At 38.2% G+C, this 27,592-nt stretch overlaps 1 protein-coding gene across 2 annotated transcripts in view; it reads left to right on the plus strand.

The window, feature by feature from the left end:
• ITPR2 (inositol 1,4,5-trisphosphate receptor type 2) overlaps window positions 1–27,592 on the plus strand; it is a 501,875-nt gene that overhangs the window by 150,278 nt on the left and 324,005 nt on the right. For both annotated transcript variants that reach the window (XM_046011092.1, XM_046011093.1), the window contains exons 14-21: window positions 2,260–2,401; window positions 5,057–5,218; window positions 9,376–9,548; window positions 11,795–11,914; window positions 12,030–12,215; window positions 13,696–13,947; window positions 14,537–14,681; window positions 16,322–16,472. In XM_046011092.1, the coding sequence (XP_045867048.1) occupies window positions 2,260–2,401; window positions 5,057–5,218; window positions 9,376–9,548; window positions 11,795–11,914; window positions 12,030–12,215; window positions 13,696–13,947; window positions 14,537–14,681; window positions 16,322–16,472 (1,331 nt within the window). The remainder of the gene's footprint in view (window positions 1–2,259; window positions 2,402–5,056; window positions 5,219–9,375; window positions 9,549–11,794; window positions 11,915–12,029; window positions 12,216–13,695; window positions 13,948–14,536; window positions 14,682–16,321; window positions 16,473–27,592) is intronic.

Here is a 27,592-nt window from a genome sequence, read left to right on the forward strand (position 1 = left end):
TTAGGTATATCTTTCAAACAATATATTTTAGTTGTCATTTCCACGTCTGGCAAAGTCTCACAAAAGTCTTTAGTACAAGCAAATTAATAAGATTGAATGATTTAGTAGGACAAACCACTTCTGAGTATAGAATTAGAGTTTGATCTAAACTGAAAAAACCCAGTTGCTTTGCCACAGATGAGGTGCTTGAGCTGAAAAAGGGGAAAAAAGTTTCAGAGATTAAGAGACAAGACTGGTTTTCTTGCCTTCCATTGCCCCATCAGCAGAGGAAGCAGGCTGTGTAAGCAGGACTAATGTATAGTGATCCTCCATTAAGACTGTTAATTGATTGTCATTCAGTAACTGTCCCCAGTTGAGGCCATTTGGAAGACTTTGAAGCAGAGTGATTTGTAGCTGCCCCACAGTTGTGTTTTCTTAGATGTCTAAACATTGGAACACATGTAACTTGAAACAGGAAAAAAAGAATATTAATAATTTTAAAAGAAAATACATCTATTTATGCTCAAACTGGACTTGTAGATTGAACAGATAGCAACTGAAATTCAACTTCATTTCAGTTGGTTGAAGAAACCTGGGCTGAAAATAATTTTTATTTTTAGGAATACCAGAATGATTTGGAGGACATTAAATCACAATTTCAAAAGAAATTCACACCACATTTCAATGCACACAAATCATAGTTGGCATTTCTGTGATTGCCCTCAAAGTTTTTGAGAGTGAATTCTACACAGGCACATTTTTTAAAAGAAACAGATTGGGTTAAAATTTAAAATAGGTACCCCAAGAAAACATAGAATCCCTGGAGTGTTGGAGTAGAATTTATGATTCCTGGAAATAGGCTGAAATTTGGCTGTAGGTGGCTAAATTCTGGATTAGGGTATGTCCGTTTGGCTCCAAGAAAGTTACTTTCTCTTTTAGGAGGTAAATCGGAGACAGATCAAGATATTTCCTAACTGAATCCATTCTACACTTTTCTGGATTTGTTGAATCTCTTATATTGTAGTTTTCTTATTGATGTCATCTTGTTTGACCAGGCTAATAATAGTGAATGATATGCTGAAGTGTATAGATACATATATGTGTATGTATTTGCTGGACAAAATTTTCCAAAAATTAAAACATTTAAAAATTCATATGGAACATGATAAAGAGCAGACAGGAAGGAGAAACAAGACAGCTAAGGGAGGAAGGGTTTTCAAGATACTTCACGTTCTAAATGCCTCTGAAATTCAAGTAATATTTAATAACTAAAATGTAGAGTTAAAGGTGAACATTAGTGTATGATTTTAGAATGGTATGATTTTTGTAGATCAGGTAATAGTTTAAGAACAGTTTTTTTTTTACTATTAAAAAATTTTTTTTGGGGGTGCCTGGGTGGCTCAGTGGGTTAAGCCGCTGCCTTCGGCTCAGGTCATGATCTCAGGGTCCTGGGATCGAGTCCCGCATCGGGCTCTCTGCTTAGCAGCGAGCCTGCTTCCCTCTCTCTCTCTCTGCCTGCCTGTCTACTTGTGATCTCTCTCTGTCAAATAAATAAATAAAATCTTTAAAAAAAAATTTTTTTTTTTACATTTTATTTATTTGACAGAGAGAGAGAGAGCACAAGCAGGGGGAATGGCAGGCAGAGGGAGAAGCAGCCTCCCCACTGAGCAAAGAGCTCAATGTGGGACTCGATCCTAGGACTCTGAGATCATGACCTGAGTCAAGGGCAGATGCTTACCTGACTGAGCCACCCAGGCATCCCTAGTTTAAGAACAGTTTAGAACAGCTGATTGCTTGCTCTGAATCTGTTCACAGATCATTTAGGTTTTTCCTGTTCTGTTCATTGGAGATATGTAAGTGTGGTAAGTGTTAGGAAATGTAGTCTGAGTCAGTAGTGGAAAAATGATTTGAATTTAGAAATTTAGAAATTGAGCTGTTCTCCCTTAAGCAGAAATATTCTTCTTTGCTGGTTAGTCATAGAAAAGGATCTGGTGGTGTTAGCCTATCAACTCATCTCCTGTTGGGGCTCATGTGGCTTTATTTCATAATTGTCTTTGCAAATACTTGACTAGAAACTTGAGGCAGGAGTGGGGGCTGCAGGAGCCGGAGAAGGTATGTTCTTTGTAAAGATTTAGGTAAATGTCAACTGAATTAGGTATTTTGTTGGTGAAAGAATGTTTATTACAAAATACTCTCAATGTTCTAATGTTTTGGTCCTTAAGTGTTTATTAAAAATTATTTTCCAAAATTAGAGTAAAAATTCTTTTCATTTTATGATAGGTTTGTAACCAAATTATTGGAAGACCTCATCTTCTTTGTGGCTGATGTACTTAATAATGGACAAGAAGTTCTGGATGTGGTTATCACTAAGCCAAACCGAGAACGTCAAAAATTAATGAGGGAACAAAACATATTGGCACAGGTGAATATTTTCATATACTACATTTGCATATTTAGTTTTTTTGAATTGTAGCATCAGGGAAGTCCTTGTGTTAGTTAAATATTGCCATGTAATAAATTACCCCAAGACTTCGAGGCTGAAAACAATAGGTACTAGTTACACAGTTTATGAATCCGGGAGTGGCTTAGGAACCTGGGAGGGGCTTAGGTGGTGGTTCTTGCTCAGAGGCTTCCACAAGGTTGCCTGTCAAGGTGTTGCCTGGGGCTGCAGTCATCTCAGGCATGAACCGAAGACGATTCACTTCCCAGCTCACTCCCTTGGGCCTCTAGTAGGACTGCCTTGAAACTGGGAAGCTTCTTTCCTTAGAAATGAGGGATCCAAGAAAGAATAAGAGAGGGTACCTAGATGGAAGCTACAGTCTCTTTTATAACTCAATCTGAGAAGTGACATCTTATCAGTTCTATTGTGTTCTATTGGGAGGGAGTCAGTAAATCCAGCCCACAGTTAAGGAGACAGGATTACAGAAGGGTGTAAATTCCAGGAGGCAGGGATCAGTAGGGCCATGGCAGAGACAGCTTCCTGTAGACCTCTCACAAAACCTGCAGGGTCAGACTATCTCCCAAAAACATGCTGGAATTATTTTCTAGGTAGAATTTCCAGCATAACTTGGAAAGTGCCATCTCCATCTACTTCCTACTTCTGTCTCTCTCTTCCCTAGGAAAGTAGGGCAGTCTAGTCACCAGCTCACAAGTACTCTGTACAATATTCTAGTTTTTTTCCTGGAAGGCTAGAGCTGCACTTATACTATGTCTTTCAGAAATTGTTCATAACACACCGGTAAATTAATTCCTTCCTGATAATATGCACATATGGACATGCCTACTTTTTTTTTTTTTTAAGTTTTTATTTATTTATTTGACAGAGAGAGAGATCACAATAGGCAGAGAGGCAGTCAGAGAAGGGGGTGGGGAAGCAGGCTCCCTGCCGAGCAGAGAGCTCGATGCAGGACTCGATCCCAGGACCCTGAGATCATGACCTGAGCCGAAGGCAGCGGCTTAACCCACTGAGCCACCCAGGCGCCCCTGGACATGCCTACTTTTATGTGTTTTTTTAATTTGGTTAATTGCTGTACACAGTAATGGGCTTCTGCAAGGAAGATACTTAAAAAAAAATCGTGTTATTAATATATATGTTCTTGTGGAGTTGGGAAAGGAGAACAGTAGACATATTGCCAATTAATATTCCATGGCTGATTGTCTGAAAATATAAAATCAACATTTCTCTCAAAGAAAATAAAGGTTGCAAATCTAATGAGACAAAGGCTTTTCTGACATTAGCATTCTTTTGTATAAAACATTTGATTTCAAGGACTTTTAGGACCTTGAATGATTTATTAATATTATTTCAACCAATATATGTCTAATCTTTTATTTCAGTATTTTAAATATAAAATGCAAGGTTTAGTGAATATAAAATTATTGAAGTAATGTTAATTTGTACTGTAGTTTGTGAACTTTCTGTTTTGGTTTCTTGTATTAATACTCATGCCCTTGTGTAGGTGCGTCTTCATAAAAATTTACTTATCCTACCAGCTCACCCCTGGGTGACCTTACCTGCTGTCCTGTTGCCTCAAAGAGTTAGATTCCTCAATGCTTTTTAGCTGTTTCCCAGCTGCTCACCTTGGTATGATGTGAGTCATTACATACCACCGGCTGCCCAAGTGGCACTTTATTTATTTGAATCCTGATACATTCATTGATTTGGCGACATTGTTATGTACCAAGAACAATAAATGAACTCTTTCTGAAAGAGGTTTGGAGGCAGTACTTGGAGGTCATTTTCTGATGTCAATTTCAGATGAAAAGTAAATGTTTCCTTTATATTATTTTGATTTTAGAAAGTTATAGAACACAAGAGAAGTAATTATAAAGTCTACAGAAATGAAACTTTTTCAGTTCTTTTGATTATGTTCACATAATTTGGTACAACCCGACATCCTTATATTTTTAATTTAATTTAATTTTTAAAAAAGATTTTATTTATTTATTTGAGAGAGGGAAAGAGAGAGCACAAGCAGAGTGAGGAGCAGAGGGAAAGGGAGAAGCAGACTCCCTGCTGAGCAGGGAGCCTGATACCAGCTGTCTCCCCAGATCTTGACCTGAGCCAAAGGCAGATGCCCAACCGAATGAGCCACCCAGGCATTCCTATATTTCTTATTTTTTAAAAAAATTTTATTTATTTATTTGACAGAGAGATTACAAGTAGGCAGAGAGGCAGGCAGAGAGAGGGGGGAAGCAGGCTCCCCGCTGAGCAGAGAGCCCGATGTGGGACTCAATCCCAGGACCCTGGGACCATGACCTGAGCCGAAAGCAGAAACTTAACTCACTGAGCCACCCAGGTGCCCCCTATGTTTCTTATTTTAATAAAATATAATTTCTAAACAAAATTAAGTATTTTATTGAAAAGCTTTTGTCAATTTAAGGAATCCTTTAAATCCTTAAGGTATTTGTTTCTGTTGCTTATTATGTTGTTTCTGTATTCTAAATCTTTTTCCTTTACCTGAATTCTACTCAAATATTACAAAAGCATTTTTGAGTCAATGTATTTATTTGTAAAACATAAACCTCCGTTCATCAGAATAGGTGGCTTTTTTTTTTTTTTTTTTTTTACTAATAGGTATTTGGGATTCTCAAAGCACCCTTTAAGGAGAAGGCAGGAGAAGGCTCAATGCTGAGACTTGAAGATCTGGGGGATCAAAGATACGCTCCCTACAAGTATATGCTGAGGCTGTGTTACCGTGTGCTGAGACATTCACAACAGGACTATCGGAAAAACCAGGTTGGAGGCTGTTGTCGTTGTTTCTGTTTAACATTTTTGTTTAACTTTTTTGCCTCTGCTTAACATTTAAAGTAAAAGCAAGGTTCTTTGGTTACTGTTCTCAAATACATAAAATAGGAATGGGAATTTCCACTCTGCAATGAAATGTTTTATATCGACAACACACAAAAATGACCTGTAAGTATTTTTGTGCTCACGTATGTATTTATTCTTCTGTGTATAAGTAGAATTTCTGGGGGGAAGATGTCTGAGGTCTTCGTGCATGGTATGAGCTTTTGCTAGGCAGGAGGCATGCTGGTTGTGTCATATAAAGAGGAGGGAGACATTTCTTGACATTTCTAGGAACACGTGAAGTTCCACATCCTCATGTGTAGGCCAAAGACTTCCTTGTCTGGCGGTGAAGATATGGCAGGTGTATCTGAAACATAAAGGGAGAGGCGAAATGGAGACACGAGAGAGAAAAGGCAGCATTCTGGGAATTCAGAAGAGAGAGAGAGCTCAGTGCGGCTGAGTGCCCAGGCAGGATGCTTGGAGAAGGAAGTATTTGAGGAGGATGAGACTCATTTTCATAAATTGTATGGGAACAGGCATTTCAGTGAAGAAGGATATATAGAGAGTGATGGGTGCTAAAAAAGGGCACTTTTGTCCCAAAAGAGTCATAACTCTTTTGTTATAGGGATAGGGAACCTAGGGCTCTAGCTAAAAGTTGCTAATGGCAAATGAAATTTCTTTTAAGTCTCACTTTTATCTTAAGAACACAATATTTTCCAATGCGTTTAATAATATGCATTTGTTTAATATAAAGTTATTGAAAACTAATTATCATTTCCTAAATTAGCATCCTGTGTTTCTCTTAGCCAGTTTGGGAGAAAAGTGTGGATTCAGTAAATTTCATTGATTAGTTTAGTGGGAGAGAGAGGCCTAGTAAGGCAGGTTGGGCTGAGCCACTTAGGCCAGGACGTCAGGCCTAGAGGCTGGCATTTATTTGGGAATAGTCAGTTGTGTTAATTGAGTACTTACTTCCTACCAGGCCCAGTTCTAAGCACTTTCTGTAACTTACCTCAGGTAAGATGAGGAACTGAAGCACAGAGAGGTTAAATCACTTGCCAGAGATTACACAGTGCTAAAACCAGAGCCAATATTCAAACCCAGACTCTTAATCATCACATTTTGCCTCTTAGTAGTTTGAAAGTTTTTTTGGCAAGAAAAAAGAATTTGCTTTAAGAAAAATCTGTTAAAATACATTGGCTTTGAAATTCTATTTCAAGATTGAAGAAGAGTCTAAGAAGAATATGTAAAATAGACTAGTTAGAAGATAAATAATTTGGCAAGGAGCAAAGGAGCGAGGAAGAGGACAATATAAACAAATCCTTAAAGACTTCTGAATATAATCCTATTATAAACAGCCTTTCCTTCCAATTAGAAATACTGCTGTTGGAATTCTTTCCTCCAGCTTCCCTGCATTGCATTAAAATGGAAGAGAAATCGAGTTCCAGGACATTAAATGGTGGACCTTCGAGCACTGAGAGAATCAATGTCCCAGAAATCCCCCAATATTAAGGCTCGTGTTATTCTGTGGGTGTCTGAGGTGGAGATGGGGGCTAGAGGTTGCTTACTGTATGCCACCTCGCCTCATTTGTCTTCTTGGGTCTGGAAATATCTACTTTGCTAGATAAGCCACAGCTCCACACATATGAGCAGTGCATGTTAGAGAGCTTGGATTAACTGGAGAAACCAACAGGTCTACAGAATTTACCTGGTGCTCTAAGTCTTATGGGCTCAGAATGTATGCCCTTCTTGTATGACCCCCCCCCCCTTAGGAGGAGTCCCAGGGGCTTCCATTCTATATCACTGCCCTGGCTTCAGTGCTGCATCTCCTTGGGTGTGGTTGTTCAGCTGGTCCCTAGTAGATTACCTGGGCAGCACATCCTAACTGATGTCCTTTCTTCATCTGGCACACAAAATGTTTTCTCACTCTTTTTAGTCTTAGCTGGGGACTCCTGCCCCTAATGTGTTGAGGTGTCTGCAATTTCTCCTCTGAAAACATTCATTCTTCTGATAAGTGGAAATACACGCACACACACACACACACACACACACACACGCACGCACACACACTCTGCCCCTATAATTCTTCTTCTTCTTTGTTCTTAGTTCACCTGACCCAGGCACATCACTACTCCTGGTAAATGATTATTCCCTTTAGGGGACCTGCATTCTGGGTTTCTTTAGAGCATATGACTGTGGGGGGGGGGGCACTCTTTGTCTCTATTGGGCTCTCTTTCCAAGGTGTAGATCATTGAGCTGACAAAAGAGTAGAAGAATCACCAGTACCCACTGGGGGTTAGATTTTGTTTTCCCTTATGTTCTCATGCATGCTCCAACTCAATTTCAGTGATAGTTGATAATCTTATTCTCATTTGTTTTGAATCAGGAATGCTTCTGTTAAGCATTTGCGTAATTGTCTTGTTTTCCTTTAGCCTCATCTGTATTGTACAGAGTCTTAAGAGGGAGTTCTTTTGTGATTTTGTGCTAACCCAGGTCTTTAAGGTTGAGGGTCTACTTACTATTATTTATAGAATTTGGTGACAACCTCTAACTTGATTTGAGTTTTTTTTTTTTTTTGTCAGTATCTTGATCTATTTATCAAATATCTTGGAGGTTTGCCTTATACTAGGGTATGAATACAATAGTCATAAAAGTGTGTAAATCAATACATGTCTTTAAAATGATACACTAACAGAAGACATTTACTTTACTTAACTGGTTACTCAATATAAAGCTATCATTTTGAAAGGCCACAAAATTGCTGCTTAGAATATAATTAGATTTGTGCAACCTGTATCATTTTCAAGGAGTAGCTGGGTTCCAGTAAATTTTACCTAAGGCAAAAATACTTTCCAGTCAATAAATATGCCCAACATAGAACCAGAAATATATTCCCAATGAGAATCCCCAAGAATCAGAAGTGAGAACTGTGGAGTGTGGAAGGAGTTAGTTACCTGGTCTGTCTATGGTTGTGTGGGATTCTTGCTTGTACACAGAATGCAGGACATGAGCAATAGTGATTTGGAAGAGAGAAGAGTCAGTGTGAAGAATGAGGAGCAGACTAAGTCATGCATGACTGAAGCTCTCTGGCTTTTTCTTGCTCTTAGAATAACATTTTGGCCCTTTACCCTGCTCCCAAGGACCTGCCTCTCCAATTTCAGCTCTTGTTTTCTCCTTCATGTGCTACACTGTAGCTACGCGGGCCACCTTTGTTTGTAGAGAGCAAAGAATGTGCTTCCACTGCCTACCTAGATGTTTCTCTCCCCAGGGCTGCCCCCTTTTGATCATTCCTGTATTTTACATCCCAGCTCAAGCCATCTCTTTGTTTCACTTCTCTTATTAACATAGAAAAGGATCATATTTATTATCTCATTTGCTGCCTTCTTTTCACAGTGGGAGGTAGGCTTCACGAGAACTCACCTATCTTGTTTGGTGCCATATATACGTCTAGTCTCTCAAACAGCCTGGAATGTAGTAGGCTTTCAAGAAGTATTTATGGGATGAATGACCTGGTCACTGAAGTGATTGATTATTTATATTATCTTGTATGGTAGCTTTTTAAGATAAAAAGTGGGATGGGATTTTATCTTTATTTTGAAGAGAAGGTTTCATAGATTCAGACATGTACAAAAAAGAAATCACTGCAAGTCAGCCTGGGCTCTTCATGTAACAGGAGAGATGTCAAGCCTCATGAATGAAATATCAGAGTCATTTTCTTTCTGTAGTTATGATACAGTCAATGGTTATGACTTTTAGTGTGAATTAGAAGAAAGGCCTCTGTTAGGCATGTAAAATTTATCATGTTGAAAGAAATTGTTATTTGAACTAGGTTTATTTTTGTTTTTCCCACCTATGCTTTCAGAATATAAGTACCCACATTAAATATTTCTATGTATATAATTTTCTATTATAATTTAAATTAGGCATATGCTCATATGTTTCAATTTCCTTTCTCAAAAGGCCATATTTATCGAAGGATTATTCCTTTTCTTGGGATGATGCATTTGAGTTTTTGTTGTGAATAAATTAATCGATATTGCTGACTCTAATAGAACCTGTTATTTCTAAGCTGTTTGGCAGCATATTCTGACAGTCTTTCTTCTTTGCAGGAATATATTGCTAAGAATTTCTGTGTCATGCAGTCCCAGATTGGCTATGATATTTTGGCAGAAGATACCATCACAGCTTTGTTGCACAACAACAGAAAACTACTAGAGAAACATATCACAGCAAAAGAAATAGAAACATTTGTCAGTTTACTCAGGAGAAATCGTGAGCCAAGGTTTGAAGTGGTTATGCAGTATTCTTTACTAGTGGGGATTGTGCTTTATTTTATTTTTTTTGCAAAAGAGCTTTTTGCTTTATTTTTAGAACATTTTAAAAGTTGGAATTCTTTTTTTTTAAAGATTTATTTATTTGAGAGAGAGACTGCATGAGTGGGGGGAGGGGCAGAGGGAGAGGGAGAGAGAGTCCTTAAGCAGACTCCCTGCTGAGTACAGATCCTGATGCAGGAGTTTGATTCCATGACCATGAGATCATGACCTGAGCTGAAATCAAGGTATGGACCCTATGGACCCTGATCGAGCTACCCCAGCACCCCTTAAAAATTGGAATTCTTTCACATCACTAACTTTCATGGACAAAACTATGTTAGGTTTGCTTTTATAGTAATTATGAATCATAGAGTTATTACCTTATAGGAAATTAAAATGTTTTATAGATATATTTAAATGAGTGACTTTTATTCTGATCTTTTATGTTTTTATAGCAATTCTAATTTTTCAAAATATTTTCACATACATTGTCTTGTTTAAGTCCTTGTACATTTCTATGAGGTACACTGTGTATTATTGTGATATCAATATATTATATATTTTTTTCATTTTATTTTATTTTATTTCTTTTCAGTGTTCCAAAATTCATTGTTTGTGCACCACACTCAGTGCTCCATGCAATATGTGCCCTCCATAATACCCACCACCAGGCTCACCCATCACCCCATTCCCCTCCCCTCCAAAACCCTCAGTTTGTTTCTCAGTCCACAGTCTCTCATGGTTTGTCTTCCCCTCTGATTTTCCCCAAATCACTTCTCCTCTCCATTTCCCCTTGTCTTCTGTGTTATTCCTTATGTTCCACAAATAAGCGAAACCATATGATAATTGACTCTCTCTGCTTGACTTATTTCACTCAGCATAATCTCCTCCAGTTCCATCTATGTTGATACAAAAGTTGGGTATTCATCCTTTCTGATGGAGGCTTAATACTCCATTGTATATATGGGCCATATCTTCTTTATCCATTTGTCTGTTGAAGGACATCTTGGCTCTTTGCACAGTTTGGCGACTGTGGCCATTGCTGCTATGAACATTGGGGTGCAGATGGCCCTTCTTTTCACCACATCTGTATCTTTGGGGTAAATACCCAGTAGTGCAATTGCAGTGTCATAGGGAAGCTCTATTTTTAATTTCTTAAGGAATCTCCACACTGTTTTCCAAAGTGGCTGCACCAACTTGCTTATTATTGTAAATTATTATTCACATTTTAGAGATGAGAAAACAGAAGCCTAGATAGCAATTTGCACAAGAATACCCCAAAAGTAAGGAATGTTACCATAATACCATAATTACTTATGAATAATATTATGGTAATATTCCTTACTATTGCGGTATTCCATCAAATTCACATTTTTTTAAATTTTAATTTTTTTATTATGTTCTGTTAGTCACCATACAGTACATCCTTAGTTTTTGACATAGTGTTCCATGATTCATTGTTTGTGTATAACACCCAGTGCTCCATGCAATTGGTGCCCTCCTTAATTCTCATCACTGGGTTAACCCATCCCCCCGTACCCCCTCCCTTCAAGAACCCTCAGTTTGTTTCCTGGAGTCCATAGTCTCTCATGGTCGCCTGCCCCTCTGATTCCACGCCCTCCTTCATTTTTCCCTTCCTTCTCCTAATGTCCTCCATGCTATTCCTTATGCTCCACAATTCTGTTCCACGTGCAGCTTTATCTGGGAGAAGTGAATGCAGAGAAGGCAAGCAGACTGACAGTTTTCTTTCCTAATTAGCACAGCTAATAAATGTTAGAAGGTAGAAATGGGCCTTTGACTCAACTAGGCCATACTCACTTTTGTTGACTGTGCTGTTTTCCTATTTTACTCAATACAGCATTAGCTTTCATCTGCTTTTGTTTTGTTACCCAGTTCTTGGATAGTCTCATTTTAGGGCAGATAACTGATTTTCTAAATATAGTAAGTCACAGTGCTATGGGAGGAATATCACCAGATAAATAGAAGAAAACTTATATCCTTTTTTGAAACAAAATTTATATTAAACACAAATAATTGGATGTTTAATTTGCTTCTAATGAGGCAGTACTAAGCAACATATTAAAAAATGTTGCATGGAGCTATTAAAAATAGATCTAAAAACTTACTTTCATTATATCCCCAAGGATATTTTTATTGTGCTATTTTATGAAGTACCTTTTCTTAGTGTTCAATTTATTTTTTTTTCTCTTGCCAGGTTTTTGGATTATTTGTCAGATCTATGTGTTTCTAATACCACTGCTATACCTGTAACTCAAGAACTCATCTGTAAATTTATGCTGAGCCCAGGCAATGCAGACATTCTCATTCAAACTAAGTAAGCCCAGATAGGGGATGAATCTTTTTCTGTTCATTATTTGTAAGCATCGTAGCTCCTGTCATATTTGTGAGTTAGCTCCTTAGTTGATTTTGTGTGTATCATTTATTTCAAGGCTGGTCTCAATGCAAGTAGACAACCCCATGGAGAGCTCCATCCTCTCGGATGACATTGATGATGAAGAAGTTTGGCTCTACTGGATTGACAGCAACAAGGAACCCCATGGCAAAGCTATCAGGCACCTTGCTCAAGAAGCAAAAGAAGGCACCAAAGCTGATTTGGAAGTTCTTACCTATTATAGGTAAAGAATCATAATTATCGATCTTACCTGTTCATTGAGAGAAGATTCTCTCAGTGGTTCTCTCTGAAACCTCTTAAAGTCGGGTACCTATGAAGAGGAAATTTAAAATGTTGTGTCAAAACTAAGATAGTGGAGCACTGGGTGTTGTGCAAAAACAATGAATACTGTTTTGTTGAAAAAAAAATAAATTTTAAAAAAAAGATCAAAAAAAAAGAAAAAAAAGAAAAAGGAAAAAAAAACTAAGATAGTGGAAATATATAATATTATTTAAAGTCTTCAAAATAAAAAGTAACATCTGTGTTTTCCACCTATACAACTTGGAGTTTTCTGATTTTTTTTTCACTGATTTGAAATTCGTGTGCAGCAGAGGGTTTTCTCCCTGTGATTGATCAGTTTTAGTTGAGAGACACGATGGGACCACGGTGTTGGACTTGAGGGATGGCACTGAGCTGGGTGTGTTGATCCAGCTGCAGAGGTGACCTCAGAGAAAGTTAGCCATCAGGAATGTAGAGAGTGTTTATGACTATGTGGAAAACTAGGGTTGGAGAGAAGCTGGTATGTATAGTTATGAAAGTTCAGTGGTGGCACTTGGCAGCAGAAGTCGCCATGGTTGTTGCCGTAAGTTGGTATGTTGGGAGCAAGAACCTACCTGGTGTCTTTGAGTTTAAGGCATAGAAACCTCTGACGGGTGCCTTTGGGAAAGGTTGGGCCCAGATGACAGGAATCTGAGGAAGGCCGAGCGTGCTTTGTGTTCCCCAATTTCTACAGGTATTGCAACAAAACCAAGGCTAATTCTTGATCTCAGGGGTTGTTGAATCCAAGTGTAACTGATGCCATTTGGATAGGTCACATTTGGTTTGAGAACTGAGTGGATCTAAAGTTAGAGCGTAGCTAGTTATTAGGGCCAGAGGTGAGTGGGAATGGGAAGTTGAGATGGTTTTGTGTGCACTGTTATTCATGGCCTTCAGGCTTAGTGTATTTGTAATCCTAGGAAACCAAAAATGGAGGGCCTAATGATGCTTTCTTTTCTTTTCTGTTTTAAAGATTTTATTTATTTCTTTGAGAGAAAGAGAGAACAAGCAGGGGGGAGGGGCAGAGGGAGAGGCAGAAGCAGACTTCCCGCTGAACAGGGAGCCCTTCGTGGGGCTCAATCCCAGGACCCTGAGATCATGACCTGAGCCAAAGGTAGATGCTTAACCCACTGAGCCCCCGAGGGACCCCCCACCAATGATACTTTCCAACAGATACGTGTTGCGGCAACAAGTAAGAGAAATTGTAACATGAATAGATGAGACAATTTCGTGTATTCGCTATCCTTTGATTACGTCACTCACTACTAAAACAATTTGACTCCAGTGTTACGAACACGCAGAAATTTCGGTGTTGTCTAAAAGTAGATGGTAGATCCTGATTGGTGTTGTGCTGTTTAAGAACTTTATCAAGAGAAGACAAATAATGTGGTATGTTTCATATTTTTAAGGTACCAGCTAAACCTCTTCGCAAGGATGTGCTTGGATCGCCAGTATCTGGCCATAAACCAGATTTCTACGCAGCTCTCTGTGGATTTGATCCTGCGGTGTGTGTCGGATGAGAGCCTGCCCTTTGACCTCCGAGCGTCTTTTTGTCGCCTCATGCTCCACATGCACGTTGACCGGGATCCCCAGGAATCCGTGGTGCCTGTTCGATATGCCCGGCTGTGGACCGAAATTCCTACAAAGATCACAATTCATGAGTATGTTTGGAAACATTTCCTGAGCACTTCCCGTTCAGTATATGAACTCAAAATCAAATGTCTTCAACTTTGAAATGAATACATGGAAGGGCATTTTTGGGTTGAAATTCAGGTTGTTAGTCTTTTTTTTTTTTAACTGCTTTTATTTTTTAATTTTTTTTTTAAGTTTTAATTTTAATTCCAGTTAGTTAACATACGTTGTTATATTAGGTGTACAATATAGTGATTGAACACTTCCATACATCACGCTGTGCTCATCATGGCATGTGCATGCCTTCCTCCCTATCAACCTGTTTAGCCCTCTTCCCCACACACCCAGGTTGTTAGTCTATCAAATACAAATAAGATACTCTTTTTGGAGAGTAAAATGACAACTCTTGGTAATAGAAACATTCTGGAAACCAATAAGCAGAAACCGTATTTATAACAGGAGTAACAATTTTTTAAGTGCTTAATATTATGGTAGAATCATCTAGAAAGGTTAAATAAGTTACCTAAACTTAAGAAGCTGGGAAGTTAATGTACATGTATTTTCCCATTTTTGAATAATTGCACTCAATTTAACTTGCTTTATGTTCTTTCTTTCTAGATACGATTCTATAACTGACTCTTCCAGAAATGATATGAAGAGGAAATTTGCACTGACAATGGAATTCGTTGAAGAATACTTGAAAGAAGTTGTAAATCAGCCCTTTCCTTTTGGGGATAAAGAAAAAAACAAACTGACATTTGAGGTATTTAATATAAATGATTTATTTGTGAGGTTATTCAGTTTTCCCTGTCAAGAATTAGATACATTGAGCATCAAAGATTTTTTTCCCTCTAATATTTAGGATGTTTTGGATTTGGGTTGTTTAGTTGATGAGTGTATGATTCCCTCTGCCATTGATTAAAAGACAGATTTGATGCTTTAATTAGACCTGATGTTCAATACAAAATATTTGGTTTATAATTATCTGTTACCTTCTGTTTTCCTGGATTTTGGGGGTTTCATTTATCTGTATAAGTTTTATTGCTTTTCATGAACAAAGATAATTTGCATACATTGTAATTTGTTTGAATACATTTTTCCCCCCATCTCCATGGAAGTGAAATTTTTAGCCCCATTAAACTGAATTGAAATACCTTTGGTTTTAGTATCACTTGGGGGATATAGTGACAAAACTAGAGAAATGATGCCATTACCTGATACCCTGGTGTATTAGGTATCTACTGGTGTATAACAGATTACCTCCTAACTTAGCCCAAAGCAACAAGCATTTATTATTTTACAGTTTCTCTGGGTTAGGAGTCTGGAAATGCATGGTTGGGTGGTTCTGGCTCAGGGATTCTCATGAATCCCTAAAACCTAAAACCGTTGACTGGGGTTGTACTTATCTCCGGCTAGATGACCTGCTGCTAAGCTCACTCATGTGTATCTTGGTGGCCATATCTCTTTGCTGGCTGTTGACCAGAGGTTTCATCTTTTTGCCATGCGGGCCTTTCCATAGGTTGCCTTTTCCATAGGCTGCCATGGCATGGCATGCAGAGCAAGCCTTTAGAGAGAGAGAGAGAGTGCTCGCTTCGGCAGCACATATACTAGAGAGAGAGAGCCTAAGATGGAACTTGCAATCTTCTCGAACCTAGTCTTGGAAGGTGGCATGCCATTACTTCTGTTGTATTCTGTTTGTCACACAGCCCATCCTTGGTGCAGTGTGAAAAGAGACCATACTTTGGGGACCATGTTAGAAGCTGACTGTCATACCTACAATGTCTTACAGTGTCCAGAAGACCACATAGCAGCATAGGGAACAATTTATCTCTGGAAAAATTCCTGTATAAAATCCATTTATTAAAGTAATTCATTAATGTAACCATTTATTAAGTAATATTGTGACTTAAATAAGTTAATATTTAGTTAAGTAGATCATTCTAATGTAAATTTCTTTAAACACCTTAATACATCTAAAATCTCTTTTTGGCTTCTTTATTGGCTGTGGACCAGACTACCTCATCTTGTCATCTGAGCTTTTGAGAGAGATGGCAAACTGACCTTTTTTGTATTTGATTATAAACGTGAATAAATCAGAGTTCAGTGGTTGCTTTTGCAGGCATTTTAATTCCTAGGTATTAAAGAATTAGAAAGTTTTGAAATACCTGCATTAATATAAAAAAAAATCAATGTTAATTTCAGGGGTGCCTGGGTGACTTAGTGAGTTAAGCGCCTGACTCTTGAACTCAGCTCAGGTCTCAAATTCAGGGTCATGAGTTCAAGCTCCCCACTGGGCTCCATGCTGGGCATGGAGCCTACTTAAAAAAGAAAATCAATATTAATTTCAGTTTGTAATGTTTTTCTTTTGTTTCTTTCCCATTTCCCCTCCCTTTTTTTATTAAGGTGGTCCACTTGGCTCGGAATCTTATATACTTTGGATTTTACAGTTTCAGCGAATTGTTAAGACTAACAAGAACACTTCTGGCTATCCTAGATATTGTACAGGTCCCTATGTCATCGTATTTTGAAAGACTAAGCAAATTTCAAGATGGTGGTAAGAAATTTTTTTTTTAAAGAGATTGAAATCAATTTTTAGCAACAGTATTGACTACTTACTATAACAAGAGAAAGGTATTTCTGCCTCCCATCACCACTTCTTCACCTGCTTAGTAGTTTTTTTTTTAATTAAATTAAATTAAAAATTTTTAAGTGTTCCAAAATTCATTGTTTATGCACCACACCCAGTGCTCCATGCAATATGTGCCCTCCATAATACCCACCACCAGGCTCACCTAATCCCCAACCCTCCTCCCTTCCCAAACCCTCCATTTGTTTCTCACAGTCCACAGTCTTTCACTGTTCGTATCCCGGTCCGAGTTCCCCCAATTCCCTTCTCCTCTCCATCTCCCAATGTCCTCCATGTTATTCCTTATGCTCCACAAGTAAGTGAAACCCTATGATAATTGACTCTCTCTGCTTGACTTATTTTACTCAGCATAATCTCTTCTGGTCCAGTCCATGCTGATACAAAAGTTGGGTATTCATCCTTTCTGATGGAGGCAAAATATTCCATTATATATATGGACCATATCTTCTTTATCCATTTGTCTGTTGAAGGGCATCTTGGTTCTTTCCATGGTTTGGTGACTATGGCCTTTGCTGCTGTGAACATTGGGGGTACAGATGGCCCTTCTTTTCACTACATCTGTATCTTTGGGGTAAATACCCAGTAGTGCAATTGTAGTGTCATAGGATAGCTCTATTTTTAACTTCTTAAGGAATCTCCACACTGTTTTCAGAGTAGCTACACCAACTTGCTTTCTCACCAATAGTGTAAGAGGGTTCCCTTTTCTCCACATCCTCTCCAACACTTGTTGTTTTTTAATTTTGTCCATTCTAACTGGTATAAGATGGCGTCTCAATGTGGTTTTGATTCGAATCTCCCTGATGGCTAATGATGATGAACATTTTTTCATGTGTCTGTTAGCCATTTTTATGTCTTCTTTGGAGAAGTGTCTGTTCATGTCTTCTGCCCATTTTTTGACACGATTATCTGTTTTGTGTGTGTTGAGTTTGAGGAGTTCTTTATAGATCGTGGATATCAGCCCTTGGTCTTCAGTGTCATTTGTGAATATCTTCTCCCATTCCATGGGTTGCCTCTTTGTTGACTGTTTTCTTTGCTATGCAGAAGCTTTTGATCTTGATGAAGTCAAGATGAAGAAAAGTGAATGAAGAATGTTCATTCTTGAAGAAATGAACATTGAAAAATGAAGAAAAGTTCACTTTCACTTTTGTTTCCTTTGCCTTTGGAGACATATCTCGAAAGAATTTGCTGTGGCCGATGTTGAAAAGGTTACTGCCTATGTTCTCCTCTAGGATTTTGATAGATTCCTGCCTCACATTGAGGTCTTTTATCCATTTCGAGTTTATCATTGTGTATGGTGTATGAGAATGGTTGAGTTTCATTCTTCTATACATAGCTGTCCAATTTTCCCAGCACCATTTATTGAAGAGACTGTGATTTTTCCACTGTATATTTTTTCCTGCTTTGTTGAAGATTATTTGACCATAGAGTTGAGGGTCCATATCTGAGCTCTCTATTCTGTTCCACTGGTCTATGTGTCTGGTTTTGTGCCAGTACCATGCCGTCTTAATATTCCTTAACCAGAAATATCTGGTTAAGGAATATTAAGTGAGGAACTTGCAGGTAGCTGAAGTAATTACTGCTGCCTAAAACTTAATAATTTCTACATTTTACAGAAATCTGTAGAAACCAATAAGAAGCAAATTTAACCATATAAATCCCTCACCTTCAGCAGAACTAGGAGACACAGGACGATTCAAACTTCAGATGTAAGTAGAAATGTAGAATCGGTTTTCATTAGAGCTATCTCACAGGTTCTCACTGCAAGCATTTGTAGGCAGAAGGTTTTGGAAAAACTGCAGAAGAGATAAAAAGAGATTGTCTGCAAATCACCCTGAGAAAGAATGTCTGTGCTAAGTGTGAAAATACTGACATAGAATCTGGTAGATAAGAGCACCGAGTAAAAAGGAAGGGGCTTAACAGTACTCAGGTAACAGCTGTGGAAATGCAATGCTTCTAGAGATGAAGTGGGTTAATGTTCATCCCTAGGGATGAGGGAAAGTCATCCTTTGGAATCTCATGTTGAAGGGAAAAAGAAGCAAGATGATAAAATCCCAAGTTCCACAAGATAAACAAAAAAAATTGAAGGAAATGTATGTAATCCCTTTCTATTGCCACCCACCATGAGCTAGACTTTAAAGGAATTGCACTTTGCCACTCTGACAGGAGAGGGTGTTCTTGAACTGAAGTTTATGTGAACCAGCTCAGATTGTCAGACTTGTCCAAGAAATGCAGACATGAAATCAATCCTCCTATATATGATGCTACTGTAAAATCAAAATAGAATGGAGAATCAAAACATTTCAGTTGATGGAAATTCTTCTCTGAAAACTAACCATGAAAGAAAAGAAAATTGTAACATGAGACTCTAAATGAATTAAGTATTTTCAAACAAAAATTGGGATATGAAAAACCACCTTGAATCATAAATTAAAAAACAGGTTAGACGAGGGCCAAAAATTCAGGAGGAGATGAAATGAAAGTTTATTGGACACAGGAAAGAAATAGAATAAAATGGTAGACTTTATTCTTTTTAGATCTAGAGATTAAATTACATTATGAAAAGAATAGATTTAAGAAAAATATAATATGCACCATTGAAGAAAGGCAGGAAAATAATAATGAGACTGTCAGTGATAGGAAGAAACAGGTATAAAGATTCAGAAAGAAAATGGTTGAAATGGAAAAAAGGCAAAGAAGAGCCATCATATGAATAATTGGAGTTCCGCTGAAGAAGAAAATTGAAACCATGGAATAGAACTTATATATAAGATTACAGTCCAAGAAAACATTCTGTAAATAAAGGATAACCCAAGTTCTCCATGGTGAAATTGTCTGGAATGGTGATTTTAAAGACATAGCATGATAAAACTATAATGTATACCATATATTCAGAGAGAGCTGTGGTATGTAGGGGGAGTTGCTATGAAAGCAAGTGGAGAAAAAAATGAAAGGGTGTATAAGCATTCTGTACTCTTCTTGCATCTTTTATATAAATTTAAAATTTTATAAAAATAAAAGCCTATTAACAATATCTGGATGAAAACAAAGGAAAAGCCAAGAATAACAACGGTAAATCAAAAAGCAGGGGACATGCCAGTGGTCTATCCTATTTGTATTTTCTGAATCTCACCAATGAGAGACTCTTCTTAACAGTCCCAGATGGTACATAGGGGTTGAGATGTCCATATTAAAGATTCTTCTTGGCATGATCCTTTTGTAATCTCCAGTTTACTCTGATCTAAATCATTCTTTATAAGTTAGACATTGATCTTCATTATTGGTCTCTTGGTTTCAGTGCTCACAGTCTTCTTTCAGAGTTTTACCCAAAGGAAAGTTTTATTTTTCTCTCAAAATTTGTAAATATCTTCTTTGCACTCTCTCTGTCATGTCTGTGTCTACCCTATAAGATACATTTTTTTTTTACTCTTTTACGTTATTTATAATTCTCATATTTTCTCATGGACTCCATTCATCTCTGGATTTCTTAAGCATTCTATTAGCAATTTGAGAACCATTCATTTTTTTCAACAAGAATTTATTGAGTTACTATTACATGCCAGATACTGTTCTACTCACCGGGAATAGAGAAGATAAAAGTCCTTAGCCACAAGGTGGACAGACAATTAATAAATACAGAGGCAGAATCCCTCTCTTTTTCCTACTGGGAGACAGGGGATAAACAAATGAATATATACTATAACATTTGTTATAGTATATATGAAGAAAAATAAAGTGGGACAATATGGAGAGTGGTAGAATAAGTGGGGAGGAGGGCAGAGTAGACTGAGCAACCTCTGACATTTGAGCAGGGACCTACATAGGTCAAGGAAGCCAGCTCTGAGGCAGAATTAGATTGACATGAGGGAGGAGTAGCCAGAAGGCCACTTTGGCTGGGGTAAGTGAGATGGGGGACAATAATAGGAGAGAAGTTTGGTGAACCCTGGATAATAGAACCTTGCAGACCTGTGAATTTGAATTTTGTTGTGAGTTTATTGCATGTCTTTTGGAAGGATTTGAGAAGGGATTGATATTGTCTGATAATTTTGGCTGCTGAGTAGAGAATGGAGAATACTGCTGTGGGCATAATGGTAGGAAGATCATAGTTTGGAAGCTTTTGGGGAATTGGATGATGGTGATAAACTAGAAGAAGAGTGGTAGAGTAGGGAAAAGGGGATGAATTGGGAATTTTACAGTATTAACTGATAGGACTTGAATGTGGAGTAAGGAGGAGAGTCAGAGATTATTCCTAGGTTTGAATTACCATTTGTATGAATGCGGTATTATCATCAAGGTAGGAAGGCCTGGTGGATGAGGGGGTTGGAGGGAAAAATCAGGATTTCTGTTTGGGCACATTAGGTTTAAATACCTGTTGGGCATCCCCGTGAAGATACTATGTTGACAACTGAATATATGAATGAAACTTCAGGGTAATGTCAGGGTAGAAAATATAAATGTGAGAATTCGTGCATAGAAGACACTCAAAATATCAAACTGAATAAGATCACTTTGGGAGTGCTTGTTGATTGGGAAGAAATAAGGTCTAAAGATCGAATCCTGGGACCTCCAACATCGAGCCATGAGATGAGAAGAAGTGTCAGCAGGAGAGACTGAGACAGAGCAGCCTGGGAGTAAAGAAGGACCCCAGGACAATGGGATATCTTGGAAGTCAGCAAAGAGTGATGCTAGATAATTTTAATTGTTTGTTGACTTATATAAATATACTTTCTATGTAGCTAATATTCACTGAGTACTCTATGTGCTAAGTGGTTTTCCATGGATTAACTTCCGTGTAGTGTGATTTGTGCCTAACAACGACACACACTATTATTAAAATATGAGACACCACAATTTTACTCCAGTATTAAAATAAATTCATAATAGTTTTTATGAGCCAATTATAATTCTCTAAGAAACTGTGTGTCGTATCAATGGGAAATATCTATATATGTCTCAGTATAAACCAAGACTCAGAGGTTTCTGCCTTTTAAGACTCGTATGTTGAGTAGAACAGTGTCTCTTGATTTGGGGAAATACCTTTTCCTAATTGGTAGAAAGGGGTTTATAGGTTTTGGCTAGATTTTTGGAATCTGAAGTAATGTGCTTATCCCCTTTTAGGTAAATACCCAAGAATTCTGTTATCCTAGTTTTTGGTGTATTGAAATTAATTTGAATTTAAGGACCATAATTTTAAGATTCCTTCTCTTGATATCTGCAGATCAGGGAGTAAATTATTTTTTATACATTTCTGTGATTGGGTACGTAATACAAAATGTGAGAAAACATAGTTTATTGTTAAGCATGATTTGATAACAGTTGTAATTGAATTACAGATAACCTCTGAGAGATGTTATGCTGGGCTTTCTTCCTTCCCCTCACCCCTAGAAAACCTTTCCAAGGAATTATTTTTGCTTTTACTAATGTTCAATGTTTATTTCATGTTAACTTGCATTATTAACTTTCTAGAAAGTTTTATTTAAATGTACAAATACAGAAAAACCTATTCGGGAGATTAATTAACTTGCCCAAGATGCACTGGTAAGTTAGCAGCATTGCTAAGAGTTAAACCATAAGAAATTAGTTTTCCTATCATTTGTACCACTTGATTATTTATTAGTGCAACAAGCTAATATACATAGATATATTTTTCTTTATCTAGCCTTCAAATTTATTGATTGAGGAATGATGACATAAAGCTAGATTTATCATATCTGTATTTGTCAGCAAAATCTAGAGATAAAATCACAGTTTTCTAGTATACAAAGCTTGGGTATATCATGTTGCTACCAATATTGAGCCATACAATGTAAACATAATGTTCTTCATCCAATGACTAATATCGGTTGCCCTTCCTGCTTGTTGCCTTTGGAGATGCCTTAGTTATCCAGAGCTTCTGGAAAGCCATGATGATGTTGAAGTCTATGGAAAGTGCTACTCAAATGGGTATCAGTCAAAGACCGACAAGGAAACAGCACACTACTTCAGGAAAGCTCCATATACAAAGGTGTGGGAAAACCACAGAGATAGTGCAGTACCATTGGACTACCATAAGGTAGTCCAATGAGCTAATATTTTAGAAAAATTGTAACTGAGGTTAGAGTGTTGGTTCATAATTTTTTTAGAAGTGTATCGGTTCAGTCTTATAAATATGGATATTTCTTAAGCTAAGTAAAGAAATACAGAGTTTAAAACAAAAGGAAATCTGGACAAAGCGATGTCATATGCCTAAATGTGAGCTACTGAGAAGGACATAATATCACCCAGTAAGTATCCCTGACAAAAATTCAGTTTCCAGATAATCATGAAGAATTATGAGGCAAGTATAAATTATGGGGTATTTTGTGGAACAACTGGCTTGAACTTTTAAAAAATGTCCATGTCATGAAAGAGAAAGGCTAAAAAACTGTTCCAAATTAAGGGAGATTAAGGAGACATGACAACTAGATACAATATGTGATTTTGGATCAGGAACAATAGCATCTACAGAAGACATTATTGGAACAATAGGTAAAATTCGAATATGGATTGTGTATTGGTTGTGGTAGTGGATCAGATTTCTTGAATTTTATAATTGTACTGTGGTTATGTAAGAGGATGTTCTTGTTTTTAGTGAATACAAGGTGAAGAATTGAGAGTCAAAAGGTCAGGATGTGTGGAACTAACACTTAAATAGTGCAGGAAAGATATATATTTATGTACGTAGAGAGAGAGAGACAGAGAGAGGATGCAAATATAGCCAGATTCGTGAATCTCATAAAACTGGGCAGAAGGTATTTTAAGAGTTTTTTGTATTATTCTTGCAACCCTTCCCATAAATTTGAAAGTGTTTCAAAACAACATGTTAATGACTTAAATAATGAGCCACATAGGAAAATGATTTATTATATATAAGATGACACCTCAAACTTAAAGCATTATCTTTTATTCTAGGAGGTGTGTTATTATAGCTGAGTTCTATTAGACTATAAATTCCTAACAAAGGTTCTATTAGACTCTTTAAATTCTTAAAAAGGAAGCAAGAGAGAACACATTTCTGGAATCTCCAAATGTGGAGACAGGATTTTCAGGCCTGGGAAAAATTCCTGTGGTACAGGATGAGACAGAGGTGGATGCCAGAGAGGAAATCCCAGATTGTGGAAAGTACCTTGGGGGTGGGGGGGGTGGGGGGACTGTTACTTGAAAGGACAACTCATGGGAGCCATAGCAATGTGGCCAAATTAATAATACCCAGTGTAGCATCATGTTGACTCTTTATTATATTTAAGTGATCTGGATTAAATTTTCCTATTTTAGTGAAACCTTATTCAGTTCGAAGTCATTTGCAAAGCACATTTTTTTTTTTAAGATTTTTTATTTATTTAACAGAGAGAGAGATCACAAGTAGGCAGAGAGGCAGGCAAAGAGAGAGGAGGAAGCAGGCTCCCCCGCGGAGCAGAGAGCTGAATGCGGGGCTCCATCCCAGGACCCTGAGATCATGACCTGAGCCGAAAGCAGAGGCTTAATCCACTGAGCCACCCAGGCGCCCCGCAAAGCACATTTTTTTTAAAAAATAAGGAGTAATTTTATAAGCATTGTTGCTAAATGAACTAGTTCCTTTAAGTAAGCGATGATAATCTTCTCTTCTCATACCGTGTCTGGAAAGTTTTGTGCAATCGAACCAGGTCTTTTTTTATCCTTCTGATCTACTTACCACTTACTAATTCTGCTCCAGCACAGTTGGGGTTGGACGTTCAGAGAAATGTGTTTGGTAGCTGTTTGGTAGGTCAGACCCAGCGGCGCGGAAGAAGAGGCATGTCCAGAGGGAAAGGGCTTAGAGTTCCTGGAGTTCCATTTCGTGCTGGCCTTGGTGACGCCTGCCTTGGAGGGTGTGCACCTGTAACATTCATTTGTGTTTCTGGAAAATCCTGTGGGTTTAGATGTCAGTGATCAGTGTTTGAAATTCTGGGGATAGCTGGGTTGGAAAGAAGCAATTCCAGATGTTTTCCTCTTTTGGGTCCTTGGGAAAAGCGCAGCCCATTGTGTGCCCCCATGAATCAACCTTATCCTAGAGTTGGTTGGGGGTCTGAATCTAGCCCCCAGACTGTGACTGCTCACCATCACTGTGGCTTTCCATTGGCATCCTCGGCAGGAATTGCTAGGTCAGAAGCAGCTTTACATTTTTGTGCCTTCCAGGGGGTCTATTCAGAAAATGATGCAGGCATACTCACGTGGAGATGCTGGGAGTGGGCACTGTCCTGTCCTGTGCTATAGTGATATAGAAGGTCCTGACCTTCAGAACCACACATCCCATACCTTTCATTGGCTGTGTTCTCACTTATGAAAAGAAATACTGTTTTCAGACAAATGTATTCACTCCCAGCAGGCTATGCTGTTGAGTCAATTTGCTTTGCCTAATACCTATCATTTGCTCTCAGTGATTTAGAATATGCAGGCACCATTCAGTGTAATTGATCTTTTGGGTGGGAGGATTATGTCAAGCTGGGCTCTTTGTCACATACAGAAGTGAAAAGCCAATGCATATGCTGGCTGATAAGTCAGATATTTTCTTTCTTTAAAGAAAATTTTTATTTAAATTCAATTTAATTAATGTAGAGTGTATTAGTTTCAGAGATAGAATTTAGAGATTCATCGGTTGCGTATAACACCCAGTGCTCATTCCATTAAGTGTCCTAATGCCCATCACCCAGTTTCCTCCTCCCCCATCCTCCTCCCCTCCAGCAACCTCAGTTTGTTTTCCAGAGTTCAGAGTCTCTCATGGTTTGTCTCCCTCTCTGATTTCGTCTTATTTTATTTTTTTCCTCCCTTCCCGTATATCAGTTTTGTTTCTTAAATTCTGTATGTGGATGAAACCATGTGATATTTGTCTTTCTTTGGCTAATAAGTCAGAATGTACTTTCAAAAGTATATTGAAATATCTATTTTAAAAATTATACTTTTCTCCCTCTTTATGTCTGCTGAATGATGTACAGTCCAAGGACTGATACTACTACTGACTAAGATCACTTTTTTATAGCGGGGTGGATATATTTTGTTTTCCTAGAGAGTCATTCAGATATTTGGAACAAATGTGAATACAACTTACTTTCTTCTAATGAACAACAGAACATGTTAACTCTGCGTAGTGAGAGAGAAAGTCTCGTCTTCACTTGAACAGAATGCAGAGCGCGACACAGTCTGGTTTGGGTCTCAGTATTTAGTTATCCTGTCAATGTCTTTCCACTTGTCTGTTTGTTGTTTGAATGGGACTGGGATCCAAATTTAAGCCTCCAACATGGAGCAATAAAGTCTTAACCCTGGGGTATGATGTCGACCTAGTTAGGGTGTTTAGGCCAAGATTATTATTTCTTTTCACAGTTGTCTCCCCGGCCTTGAACTCACCACAGTTTGAAAAGGCGATATATCAGAAAACTACCAAAACACCAAATAAGAGCCGAATAGTTTCTTATAATCTTCTATCATTTTGCTTTTTTTACAACTTCAAATTCTTGGGAGTTTCTATAGTCAAGCCCTGAAATGTGGGCCAGTTCCAAGCCCTGAAATGTGGGCCAGTTCCTAATCAGCAACCAGATAATCTCTTTGGTTGGTATACCTATGTTAGGGTGTGGAAATAGGAAATTGCTACAAAAGTCAAATGGAGAATCCCATTTACTTTTAGGATTCCCTTTCTTTGGGACTTGGGTTTGGAGCTGAAAGTGCCTTTGGTTTTAGAGAATAACAAACAGATAACCACAATGTCCTGAAAGGACTGGAGCTCCGCTGGGTGACTTTGAGTCCTGTGGGTCCCACCCAGGGGAGGGAAGAGATAGGACAGGCAGGTGGTAAGAGGCTCTTTGGATGTGTGTCTGTCTGGGAGTATCTCTTGCCCCAGGAGATTTGGGGAAGAGACTAAGAGCAAGCTGTCTATCTCGTGGCAAACAACTAGCCATTTCTTCAGTTCAACTGAAGAACTTTTTTTTTTTTTTTTGCCGGGGGTTGGGGGGGGAGGCACTTTGGAAGGGACTTTACATGATCCACCTTGAAATATGCTTTTTCTGGCAGCATAGTTGCTGTTCAAAAGAAGGGAAATGGAGATGGGAGGTGGAGCAGAAACATTTTTAATATTGTTATATGGGTGGGAAAGGAAGAAAGTATTTGCAGGCAAAATAGCTGCCAGAAAATAGTTTCTTCTTTTATAAAATATGGTTAGTCTAACTGTGATCTTTACGGTCTCTTTCAGTTCAAAACTGTGAGTCTTTGAAGATTAGTGTGTTCACTCACTGAATGCTGTTCTTTTTAACGTGTGTTGCAAAACACTCCTTTTAGCCAGTATCCATGAGGCATTTTTCTCCTGGTTAACAGCGGTGATAGCTCTTTGTAAAGCCACCAGCTAGAATGCCTTGAAATCAGAAGTCTTCGTTCACTAAGAATATAGAGTGTATCACAAAAAAAGCAAGCAAGCAAGTAAGCAAGAAAGCCAAGATTTACGTGGATGCAGGTGAGGCTGAGGACATTACAGGTGGGATGACAACGAACAGAAATAAGGTTTAGTACAATGCCTGTACCCGGGCAGCCAGTACAAGGTCCAAGGCAGCTTGTATTTTCAAGACTCTTTCAAGTGTGCCTTCATCTTCTTTTAATTTTTGATCCAACTGAGCTCTATCCAGGTCTCTATAAAGGATCTAAATTTGTGGGGGGAGTTCACAGTGCTCAGAAGTGTTAACGAAGTTTCCCTGTAGGGAGAAGATACCACCGTTACCATTCATCATGTGAAAACCTCTTGCAGGGATCTCTGGACTTCTTTTTGCCCATTCTCCCTCTCAAGAGTCTCCTTTGGATGGTCTTATTCTTTGACCTGTCTCCTCATCTCCGTTTTCAGGGATGTCCCTTCGCTTCAAACACATCTGTCTCATCTCCAGGATGTGTCTTGTTCCTCACATCTCCCTACTTGCTGTCTGCTGTTCCCTTCTGCCTTCTCCTTCTTCCCATCAGAATCATGTGTTTCTAGTAAAGGAAGCTTTTGACTCCAAGAAGAGGCAGAGACACACATGTAA

The sequence above is a fragment of the Meles meles genome, chromosome 7 (assembly GCF_922984935.1).
Source record: "Meles meles chromosome 7, mMelMel3.1 paternal haplotype, whole genome shotgun sequence".
Taxonomy (NCBI): Eukaryota; Metazoa; Chordata; class Mammalia; order Carnivora; family Mustelidae; genus Meles; species Meles meles.